Below are 12,579 nucleotides of genomic sequence, written 5' to 3'. Positions count from 1 at the left end.
ATTTCATTAAGATTTGCAAAATCATTTAATCCTACCATTATTTTTGCATTTAATAGCTGGCATTTTTTTAATATAGAATTTTCTCATATCAATTCTTTGGTTACTTGGGAGACTTATACAAGGAAGGCAGGATAAATGCTCTTTTACTGAGTTTCAGAATGAGTAGGTTTCCTAGCATCTTTTTTTTTTTTTCTTTTTCATTCTCAAATTGTCCCATATTTGGCCATTGGACACCTCTTTAAATTGGCCCCTGTGGGCTTTTGATAAGACCTTTAGCAGTCTTCCTTGCTTTTGGTACTACAGAATGTTTCAGGTTCACTTTATGCATTTCTGCTTCTAGACCTGAAATCAGCTGTTACTCCAAGAAGCTCTGTGGTTTTTGCTTTTGTTTTTTCGGTTCGCAGTAATAACTAGAAACCTCAGTTTGGGCTGGAATGGTGCTCAACAGGAGTTTTTTATACCTAATCTTGTTTTATAATTCTATAAAACATATGTAGTTCAAAGGAAAAACAACAAGGTATATTCAAAGAAGTCTAGATTTAGTCTGTATTGCCTTTTTGCACTATTCCTTTCCTTATATTTTTTAACTTTGTTAGCAGATATGTATGTATATTTATATTGTCCCTTTATATGTAAAAGATAAACAGGTAACATACTATATGAAATTTTCTGCCCTTCCTCTTTTTGCTTGATAATATTACCAGCTTGGATATCTCTTTATTATACTATATAGAAATCTTCTGCATTCGTTTTTACAGTGGCATTTTTATTCAGTTTAGCTAGCTGTACTATGGTGATTCTAGCTTATTCAACCAGTCCCGTATTGATGGACATCTGAGTTTTCAATCTTTTGCTAGTACAGTTAGTGCCATGATCAGTCTCTCTGTATATATGTCATTTCCTTCTTTTGGAAGTGTCACTTAGGTATAATATCCATGTAGTTTTATTAGGTATTGGGGAATCCCTTCGTTAGATGTTGTAACTTTTTTTGCATTTCCAACAACATCATATGAGTCCCTATTTCCCTCACTGATGGAGTATGTTGTCAGATTTTTAGATTGTTGCCAAAATGATAAGTGAAAGTGAAATTTGCATCTCTCTGTTCATGGAGGGGAGCATCTTCATATATGGAAGGGATTTTTACCCTTCTTTTTCCTGTGAACTATATTAAAAACTCTTGCCCATTTAATACAGGGTTACTGACCATATTTGAAGCCCTTAATTGGAGTTATTAAGCCTTTGATACAAACTACAAATTTTTTCCCAGTTTGTTATCTTTTTTACTTTGCACATTTTTTGTAATGCGAAAGTCAGTTTTTATGTAATCATGTTTGTCTTGATCTTTTAAGGTATTATAAGACCTCATAGAAATCTCTACAGTAAAAAATACTGCTTCAATTTTGTAGGGTTTTTTTCCTGCCTGATTTATTTCTGCTTTATCATAAGGTAATATTTTGTTATTTTGTTAATTTGCTTGATGGTTTAGAAGCCAAATGTTATTTGCTTTTTTTTTTTTCCTTTTTTGACACCCCATAGCATGCTAGTGAGTATAGCTGAAGAAATTAATGATTGACATTCTTATGTCATTTTTTGGTCAGTTTTCTAGCCCAAATTTTATTTTCTACATAGTAAAGTAGTACTGACCTTTAGTTGATATTATATGTATAACACTTCCCAGTTACATTATAAGTTGTGATTCTAAGTAATATGTTGCATTATATGATATCTTAAGGCTTTTCTCCCCTACCTGTTCAAAGCTGAATGCTCCCTATACTTATTGAAAGAGATTTATCTTGTTATTCGTTCTTTCTGCCTGATCTTGAAAGAAATTTTAAGAAACTTTCTGAGCTCTCTAAAATAATGTTTCTCTTGAATTATATGTTTCAATGATCTCTGAGAGAATATAAAGAGCATTCCTGATTACAGCTATCAAGATTGGTGGCTAATTCTTCTTATGAAAGAACCTCCTGTTCCCACAGATTTAAAAACTGAAACTTATTTTGTAAATTCAGCTTGATTCACTATTATCCATTAGGAAATATATGGTATAAGTTTTTGGAAGTAAATTATTATTATCTGAGAAATAAGTTTATCCAAAAGAAAAAAGTTTTTAAAAATTAACCATTTCCTGATAACTACGGTTTTCTGTTTTTAGACTGGTTCATGAATAATGTATTAATATAAAATCAAATGGTTAAGTTTACTACTCTTCTGGACCTTTGAGTTTAAAGAACAACTGATGATGCATAAGCTTTTAAGTTGATTTTTTAAAAATTTTTAATTACTTGAAAAGCAACTTTTCACATAAATGGAAAAATTTACTTTGATTTCAATATTCAAATACAGTAATCATTTTTATGGGTACAGTAATTTGTTTTGGTCTTTGTCCCTATGACTAAGCATGGGTAATACTTTACAGATACACAGAAGATATTTTCTGTTCCAGTAACTATTTCCTGACTAATTTATTTTTCATTTTAAAGATTAAAATCATTTCATTTCTCTGAACTTTAGTTTCCTCATCTGTTAAATGGGAATGATAGCACTTAGTTCCTGGGGTTCTTGTGGAATGTAATGTACTTTTTATGGTGTCTGGCACACGTAAGGACTCTATGTCTTTTAGTATCACTAAGCAAAGGTTAGCCCAACACCAGCACCTGTTTACAACTTCGTATTTTACATACAAATCCTATTTTCCTTTTGTCCTACTTGCTTTTCTACTTGTTTTTAGTTTTATTATACTGTATATGTTTATGAAAGTCACTTAAAATTTTTCTGGAGCAGAGTAGGTAACAAAATTTGGGGAATGTCTATTTATATATAATCAATGCATATATAGTTCCTAAATTATATTCCTATGCAGGTAAAAAATTGTTTTTTCCTAAAGATAGTGACCGCTTTTTTTTCATTTCCATATTTTTCTGTGTAACTGTAACTGATATTTTACAAGGGTTGCAGGAAGTCTCCTAAATGCCTATAACATTTTTCAAATAGTCTAACACATAATGAGTCAGAATAGGCTAAGATATGGTATAGTAACAAACACTTCCCTGATCTGTGTCATCACACAAGAGTATTTCTCACTCATATATTCATCATGGATTAGGGAGGGGAATCTGCTCTTGGAGTTTCTCAGGGACCCAGGCTGGTGGGGGCTTTCTCTTTCTATGTGCTTCAGGAGTTTGGTGTAGCAGTGAAAGGGCAATGTGATTAATAATGCATTGACTCTTAAAAGCATATACCTGAAAGTGTCAGCCACCATTCATACTGTTAACTAATGTGTGCATCATTGGCTGTGCCTGACGTCATGCACATAAAGGGCAGGGCACCACAGTCTGTCTCTGGTTATCAGTTACTCAGTTTGCTCTCCCTTGCATAGGCAGAACATACTCACCTCTCTCTCAATGTCAGACAACAACCCTGGATTCCCCTTTGCCAATATATTTCCTAGAAAAAATTCTCATATTTTTGTCATTTTTAACTTAACTTTTGTAGCTTAAGAAAGCTGTGACATAGGGGCTAAATATATTTGTATATTACAAAATGGCTTTATTCTATCCTTACATTTGGTTGTTAATTTTGCTAGATGTAAAATCCTGTGTTAAAACCATTTAATCTTAGAATTTTGAAGGCATTGCTCAATTGGCCTTTAGTGTATGGTGTTAAATGAAAAATTTGATGCTGTTCTGATTTCCCGTCTTCTCTGTGAGATACACTTCTAGTCCCCTTGTAAGCTTTTAGGATCGTCTCTATTTCTGATGTTACAGATTTTCACAATGCATCTCTGTCTCAAAGTGCCTTTCATTTGGCACCTTTGTGAGGTCATTGAATCTAGACATTCATGTCCTTCACTTTTGAGAATCTTTCTTGTATTATTTCTTTGTCCTCTCTGCTCTGTCCCCTGTTATCTCTTTTTGGAATCCCTATCGTTGGATATTGAACATTCTGAAATTATTTTCTGACTTTTTAAACTTTTCTTTTTCATTTTTTGTCTTTGTCTTTTTAGTCTAATTCTCTGGAGAGACTTTTTTTTTTTCCTAGAGCCATTTAGTTTTGGTTTGGTTCTTCTACTTTTAGCTTTCATTTTTCTTGTTCTGTCACTAGTTTTTCTTATATAATATCTTACCTATTTGCAAATATTATAGTATTTGTTTTTTTGTTGTTTTTTATGTGTTCTTCCTTTTTTTTTTTAAGATTGATTTATTTATTAGAGAGGGAGTGCAGGGGAGGAGGGAGTTGCAGGTGGAGAGAGTCTTAAGCAGACTCCACACTGAGTGTGGGGCTTGATCTCATGACCCCGATATCGTGATTTTGAGCCAAAACCAAGAGTCGGGTGCTTTGACTAACTGTGCCACCCAGGCGCCCACTTTTTTTTTTTCTTCCTGAAATTGGATTTGTCTCTTCTGGATTGCCCAGCCCTTTCCCCCTTATTTTTGTGTTTCTTTGTTTGGATTTTTCTCTTTTATGTTGAAGAGTTTGATTAAATGGTTGTTGATATTAAATTGGCTGCTCATATTTAAAAATAAGGTATAAAGAAGTAGACTGAAAACTTTTTAGCTTGTATAGATAGAGCTTGGTGATTGGTGGGCTTCATTAGAAGGCAAACTGGTGGTGGTCTGACCTTTAGGAGGGGATACCCTCTCATATGTCCTTATCTGAAGCTCTTTAGCATTATTCAGTCTTCCAGAGCAGAATTCTCCTGTCTCTTGCCTGGGTGGAGGGGAATATATGCCTGGTTGCTGGTACTGTGGAAGAAGGGGATGTAGATTTTCCATTTATTTCCCTTGTGTTTCATGGGGCTTCTTGTTCCAGACCTTTATTTTGCCCAGCTACCTGAATGTGCAAACTGTGCTTCAGTTCCTCCAGAGAATAAACCTCCAGTTTCCTGCAGTGGGGGAGGATGTGCTTTCCTGACACTGTAGGCTGAAAAGAGAGATATAGCATTTCAAGTCCTTTGCTTAGCCCCATTCTCCATCAAACCTAGTAGCTAGATATTGAGTCTCATGAGAGTTCCCTAGGGGGAGTCACTCGTTTCCAATCTCTCTCTGTGGGTGTTTAAATTATAATCTCCATTTTGCTAAATCTGTTGTGTTCTGTTTTCTTTGTCCTTGTAAATTAATACCACTGATAGATTTACTGTGAACAATCTGCCAAATTTTTTTGAAAGATTTATTTATCTGAGAGAGTGAGCAAGCGAGCAAGCAAGCGAATGACTGGGGGGAGGGGCAGAGGGAGAGAATCTTCAGCCGACTCCACACTGAGTGCAGAGCCTGACACAGGGCTTAATCCCAGGACCCTGAGATCATGACTTGAGCTGAAATAGGGTCGGATGCTCAACTGACTGAGCCACCCAGGCGCCCCAATAATCTGCCATTTTTAATCAGAACTCTGTCTTTTTTGTTTTTTTTTTAGATAATTTTTCACGTTTAATTTTTAGCTTGTATAATTTTATATTAAGATAATAAGACATTTATTTTATTTTATTTTATTTAAAGATTTTATTTATTTATTTGAGAGAGAGGGCGAGAGGGAAGGTCAGAGGGAGAAGCAGACTCCCTGCTCAGCAGGGAGCCTGATGTGGGACTCGATCCCGGGACTCCAGGATCATGACCTGAGCCGAAGGCAGTCGCTTAACCAACTGAGCCACCCAGGCGCCCCTAAGATAATAAGACATTTAATTACCTGTTTCCATTGCTGTTGAATAGTTGGGCTCCATTGTTTTGTGTTTTTTTTGTCATTTTAACTAAATATTTTTATAAACAGCATTTCAAAATCATTTGCATTACCTTTCTATGTAGTTTTTTTGTAACCAGAAGGCATTGTGCAACCCATTTGATCCTGCTCCCTCATTTTGCAGATGAGGAATCAGAGATTATCCCTTGGTCAGACAGTCCTTAATAGCACAGCTAGGACTTGCGTCCAGATATTCTGGCCCAGAGTCTGCTGTTGATCACTGCACTCTTCTTCATCTCCATTGAGTTAGCCTTAATTGACCACATTACTGTCAGTTCAAAAAGTGTTTTTAAAATTGCAGTGCTTTGGGGGCACCTGGGTGGCAGTGTCGGTTAAGCGTCTGACTCTTGGTTTAGGCTCAGGTCGTGGTTTCAGGGTCGTGAGATTGAGCCCTGTATTGGGCTCCATGCTCAGTGTGGAGTCTGCTTGAGATTCTCTCTGTCTCTCTCTCTCAAATAAATAAATAAATCTTTTAAAAAAATTAAAAAATAAAATTGCAATTTTCTAATAACTAGCAAGGTTGAACATTTTTCTATATGACATTGTATTAACTAATGCCTTTTTTCCCTTTAGTTTGTAGTCTTTCATCTGGAAAATTTGGGACGTTACTTAGTGGCTCATGGGACACCACTGCTAAAGTCTGGCTGAATGACAAGTGCATGATGACCTTACAGGTACTGTAGTAGTTCTTTGTGAATGTTCTACATAGTAATTAAATGTAATGATTTCTGTGGCAACTCAAGTTAATTCCCATTTCACTCACAGGGTCATACAGCTGCAGTATGGGCAGTAAAGATCTTACCTGAGCAGGGCTTAATGTTAACTGGATCAGCAGACAAGACTATTAAACTGTGGAAAGCTGGGAGGTGTGAGAGGACATTTTCAGGTAAGATCAGAGTAGACAACATTTTAGTCTCATCACTTCATATTCACGCCAGTGGTGTTTTCTCAAAAGCTTAGAGGCTTGAAAATGGTATTTGAAAAACATCAATGTATTTGAACCATTTAATTTGGGTAAATGTAACTTTTCTGACAACTAATATTTAAAATCTTTTTAAAAGATAAAATGAAACCTCTCATAAAACAACTAGATGTGGACTAATCAGTGGCTACTTGATGAGCTTATAATATGGTATGCAATTTGTTTTTGGTTTAACAAGTTCACCGTGAAACTTTCAAGCATAAGCTTTATTGATGGTGGGTCACTACTGTTAATTTCATATATAGAGGAAGACATCATTAGTGCTTCTGTGAATATTGAAGTACGTTATTTAGTAATAACAAATTTCAGGCTTATGTTGGGATTTTAGGTGGGTAGTCTTTTGGAACCTCACCTATTAAATAACTCCTGCACTGAAGCATCTGCTGACTGATACTGGTATTGCTGATTTATTTGTGGAGCACTTAAATTTTTGGTGTGAATTTTTTTGAGTTGTTTTTCCTCTCTTTTATTTATTTTATCCTTCAAAGTTGATCACTAGTCTGGATAATACTTCAAGAAGTCCCTTTGTGCAGGTAAAGCTATCTATAGATGGACAAGTTATAACTAAGCATCACTGTGTTCCTGCTTCCATACATATATTTTATCAAATTGTTATTAATCTTCAGTAGCTAATCTAAAGCAGCAAATACTGAACATGGAAAATTTTTTTGATTCCTGATCTCCTTTATTAGGTCATCAGCTTCAGAAAATGTTCTGTCCTTAAAAAAAAAAAAAAAAAAAAGTATGGGCACCTGGGTGGCTCAGTTGGTTAAGCCACTGCCTTCGGCTCAGGTCATGATTCTGGAGTCCCAGGATCGTGTCCTGCATCGGGCTCCCTGCTCAGCGGGGAGTCTGCTTCTCCCTCTCCTGCTCCCCCCTCTTGTGCTCTCTCTCTCATTCTCTCTCTCAAATAAATGAATAAAATCTTTAAAAAAAAAGTAATATCTTCTGTACTGCCCCAATTTATATTGAAAGAAATTGAGTCTTAGGAAGTTTTTAAAAGCATTTTAGGGGTACCTGGGTGGCTCAGTCATTAAGCGTCTGCCTTCAGCTCAGGTCATGATCCCCGGGTCCTGGGATCGAGCCCCACATCACGCTGCCTGCTCTGTAGGAAGCCTGCTTCTCCCTTCCCTCTCCCACTCCCCTTGCTTGTGTTCCCTCTCTTGTTGTGTCTCTGTCAAGTAAATAAAATCTTTAAAAAATAAATAAATAAAAGCATTTTTAATTTTTTTATTAATGGAATACATGTATTTTTTTACATAAGAATAATGAAGTTTATGCCATAAAATCTTGCCTTATGAAAAAAATGGTGTTTAGTTTTTATTGTATCATTTTAATGCTTATATTTGTATATATTATGAAATGTTTCTGCTGATAAAGCAGTGATGTTTGGTTTTATATTTGTGTTTTGGTTGAATCAGGGGAGAAGTTATGATTTGTTGGATCAAAAGAAGTGGAATTGGGGCGCCTGGGTGGCTCAGTCATTAAGCGTCTGCCTTCGGCTCAGGTCATGATCCCAGGGTCCTGGGATCGAGCCCCGCATCGGGCTCCCTGCTCGGCGGGAAGCCTGCTTCTCCCTCTCCCACTCCCCCTGCTTGTGTTCCCCTCTCTCGCTGTGTCTCTCTCTGTCAAAAAAAAAAAAAAATCTTAAAAAAAAAAAGTGGGATTATAAGGCAGGAAACTTGAATTCTTGTTTTAGGTTTTCCATTAGTTGTGTGGTTTCAGATAAATTAATCTCTCTTAACCTATTCTTTCATACTTTAATAAAGTTTACTTTTCTGTAGTGGTTTTTATTTCAAATTCTTAAGTAATTGAAATATTTTTTATAATTAATTTTTCTTAATTTTTATTAGTGCCTTATTAAATTCAATATTATGTTTTGAGAAATTTAGGGGCTGTTACTCTTTGTCATGTTTGAATGTCTTGTATGTTATGAATTACTCTTGTTACTGGGGATGAAAAGTTGAAAATGAATTGTCAGGTAAAAATGAAGAATTGTTGGGATCAGAATCTTATTTCTGAAAAGCTTTAGGAAATAATTTGGAGAAGATAAGATAAATATAAAATAACTTCTGAAGGCTGGTAATAAAAAATATTGCCAAACCTAAAATACAAATTTTGATTATCAGGCTTTTCTACAGAAAAAATATTGTCTACTTTGAAAATCAGTTATTACTACTCACTGATATGTTTTATAATGTTAGTTAAATGCATAGATCCATCAATGAAATCATCCATCTTATTGGTTTATATTATTCTTCTTTCATACAGGGCATGAAGACTGTGTAAGAGGTTTAGCAATTTTGAGTGAAACAGAATTTCTTTCCTGTGCAAATGATGCTAGTATTAGAAGGTGGCAAATCACTGGCGAGTGCCTTGAAGTATATTACGGACATACCAATTATATTTATAGCATATCTGTCTTTCCAAATTGTAAAGGTAAGATTAGCATATATTAAAAATTTTACATTTTATATCAAGCATTGTTCCATTCCATTCTTGTGTTGGGGGTAGAAGAGCTAATTATCAGTTTACTAACTGTGATTTGAATAATTTAGTAGTTTTGTCTCATTAAGGATCTTCTCATAAAGGAGAAAATTGTGTGATCATCTTTATATTAATTCACATTTGATGGTTATGTCAAAAAGGTTTTGGGTATTTGAGGGAAAACTTTGTATAATTTATTAGTGCAAAGTGTATGGTATGTAAAGTGTGAAATATAGAAAATGAGATTTTTGAAGTTGTATATGGTGTGAGACAAATACATAAAATGTAAAACTAATTTTAAAATAGTTTGGGGTTAAAAAAAATCCTTATGCCTACCTGGGAGGGTGATATGTAATACATGTATTTAATTTTATTTATTCAAACTAATTTTTCCTATATTCATTAATTTTAGATTTTGTAACAACGGCAGAAGACCGATCTCTGAGAATCTGGAAACATGGGGAATGTGCTCAAACAATCCGACTTCCAGCTCAGTCTATATGGTGCTGCTGTGTTCTAGACAATGGTGACATTGTGGTTGGTGCGAGGTATTTATAGTCTAGTCAGTCAATAAATATCAAATGTCTAGGGGGCGCCTGGGTGGCTAAGTCATTAGGCGTCTGCCTTCAGCTCAGGTCATGATCTCAGGGTCATGGGATCGAGCCCCGCATCGGGCTCCCTACTCCATGGGAGGCCTGCCTCTCCCTCTGCTTCTCTCTCTCTCTCTCTCTTTCATGAATAAATAAAGAAAGTCTTAAAAAAATATATATATATCAAATGTCTAGGCCTTTGGTAGCCTCTCTAGTGCACAGAGATAAGCCATAAGAGAACTTCAGGTGAATTGGGAGACCGTATGTATATTTCTGGACTGAAAAAACAGTACTAGGCATGACAACTTTTACATTAATGATACATGATATTTTACACTGGTATTGTACTGCAAGTTGTGCAGTCAAAACATTGAATGCAAAAGAAATTGAAGAAGGTAGAGATTAGTGTGGGAAAACTTTCTGAAGAAAAATTTGAATTGAATATTGAAAGAATGAGTAAGAAGGGAAATGATAATTTCTATCAAAACAAATGGTATATATAAAGGTGTAGTATGGGCACGAGAGTGATATATGTGGGAAATGAAGGAAAACGGTGGAGGACTCATGCTGGGGAGTAGTGGGGGGTGCTGATAAAGTGATAAGGCAGTAAAGCAGAGCATAACTATGGAAAGCTTTGAATGCCGGCATTTTTTAGATTCTGTGCTTGAGGTAAAGGTTCTGGCTTTTGAAGTAGTGACATAATTAAAGCATAACCTGCGAATTAATTACATACATAGGTTGGATTTAACTAGAGATGACAGTGGGCAGGAAAGCAATTTATTTTTTAAGTAATAAATGCTTATTGTTATTTTTTTGTCAAAGATTTATTCATTTGAAAGAGACAGAGCACGAGAAGGGGGAGAGGCAGAGGGAGAAGCAGACACCCCACTGAGCAGGGAACCCAACGTGGGGCTCAATCCCAAGACCCCAAGATCATGACCTGAGCCAAAGGCAGACGCTTAACCATCTGAGCCACCCAGGCGTCCCAAGGAAAGCAATTTAGAAAGCAGTTACAGTAGTAGGGATGTGCCATTATGAAATATTATCCCCACAGTGCTAATAGATAAGAAGCCAAAATATGAGATGTTGCAGAGGAAGGATGATCAGAATGATAAAAGAAAAGCGTAAAGCTTCTCAGTTTTGATGATTGCATTAATAAAATTGGGGAAGTGGGAGAACTGGTGTGGTATAGAAGGTGAGGACCTCAGTTTTAGACTTCTGAGGTTCAAGTTGATACGCCACAGTCATGCCAGTGGATCTGGCTTGGAAGATGGAGAAAAAAAGAAAGCAGCAGCTATAAGGGATGGAGGGCCTAATAAAGGAGGTGATTTACTTTTTGGCTGGGTCAAGTGCAGATTTGTTGGTTTCGTTATTTTCCTCCCAAGCATTTTTAAAGTTGAAGAAAAATAAACGGAAAGGGTGAAGTTCCTGTTAGTGGAAGGTTAAGTAAGAAACCAAGTTCTCTGTAGAATTGGGCAGGATTAGTGCATTTGAAAGTGACTAACTTACCTCTCCTACCCAAAACTAGAGGTTGGGGTTGCCATCTAGTCCAAGGCAAGGATGGTTTTTTCTTGATTGGGATTACATCGCTAGTTAATCAGAGTAAAGACAGACTCCGTGTTTCCTGAATGGACAGATAATGAGCATTTGCTATTTTCTAAGCTTTATGTTGGGTGTTTGAAGCCTTTGTAGAGTAAACCAACCCACTGCCTTTCTTTATACTCTCATACCTATGTAATATTGATTTGAGGTGTATGTTATGTCTCTAGATTTTTATGATGATAAATACTTAGCTTGGAATTCAAAATTGTGTCAAATATCTATTTCTCTGTCCTTTGCCAGTGACTTTTCCCTTAAATTATCCTTTTTCTATCCTAAACATGGCTTTAGAAAGTAGCAGAAGATAGTGTGTGAAGTCAGCATAGGGCTCTACACAGCCATAAATACATAGTAATGTTTCTCATATTCACAAATACGGATTATTTTTGCTTTGGATCATTCAGATGTGATAATGTTCATGCACTATGGCAGTGACTTCAAATCAATTTGTTTTTTCGTTATAGTGATGGTATTATTAGAGTGTTTACAGAATCAGAGGATCGGACAGCAAGTGCTGAAGAAATCAAGGCTTTTGAAAAAGAACTCTCTCAGGCAACCATTGATTCCAAAACTGGTGATTTAGGAGACATTAATGCTGAGCAGCTTCCTGGGAGGGAACATCTGAATGAACCTGGTAAATATTTCAGTGTATGTAGTAGTAAAAAATGCTACCATGTTTGCCTTTTGGAATAATTAGAATGGTAAGAAAAAAGAGGTTGTTTTGCTAGTCATTAAGTGTTATTCTCATTGCCATATAGGGATTTTTTTTAGAATTTTTACTGTTATACTTAACCACTGTGAGAAACCATGTTCTTGCCTCTGTCTCACAGTTTTAAAGACTTTGAGCTAAACTCCTCATAAACAGGAATCTTGTTTTTGTTTTAAATAAATCTAATACTTAGCTCATATATAGGTACTAAAAAGTCACTCATTTAATACCTTTTGGTTGATTGGATTCTCTGAGAGAGGTTGTATAGACTAAAAATAAAAATGAGTTCAAATAAAGCAATGTCTGCCTAGCGAGTTGGGGTTCATTTGAGTTTAAATGAGAGGACAGTGGTTATTTCGAATGAAATCTAGATATATGCCTGATCCATTATATCACTGGTTCTCAGAACTTCGTCCATGGACCCCTGGGAATTCTGAGACTCTTTCAGGATGTCCATAAAGTCAAACTAATTTTATAAC

General features: G+C 35.7%; 1 protein-coding gene across 2 annotated transcripts in view; it reads left to right on the top strand.

The window, feature by feature from the left end:
• Positions 1–12,579, top strand: part of PLAA (phospholipase A2 activating protein) — a 35,380-nt gene that overhangs the window by 8,680 nt on the left and 14,121 nt on the right. Inside the window, exons 3-7 of one of the 2 annotated variants that reach the window (XM_028115237.2) lie at positions 6,307–6,407; positions 6,499–6,619; positions 8,987–9,154; positions 9,615–9,750; positions 11,856–12,025. In XM_028115237.2, the coding sequence (XP_027971038.1) occupies positions 6,307–6,407; positions 6,499–6,619; positions 8,987–9,154; positions 9,615–9,750; positions 11,856–12,025 (696 nt within the window). The remainder of the gene's footprint in view (positions 1–6,306; positions 6,408–6,498; positions 6,620–8,986; positions 9,155–9,614; positions 9,751–11,855; positions 12,026–12,579) is intronic. The other variant, XM_028115238.2, reaches the window with a different exon arrangement.

Source organism: Eumetopias jubatus, unplaced genomic scaffold, assembly GCF_037043125.1.
Source record: "Eumetopias jubatus isolate StellerSeaLion01/CBP00866 unplaced genomic scaffold, mEumJub1_p1.0 scaffold_15, whole genome shotgun sequence".
NCBI classification, from domain to species: domain Eukaryota; kingdom Metazoa; phylum Chordata; class Mammalia; order Carnivora; family Otariidae; genus Eumetopias; species Eumetopias jubatus.
Note: the sequence above shows the minus strand (reverse complement) of the source record. Positions and strands in the feature narration are given on the sequence as shown.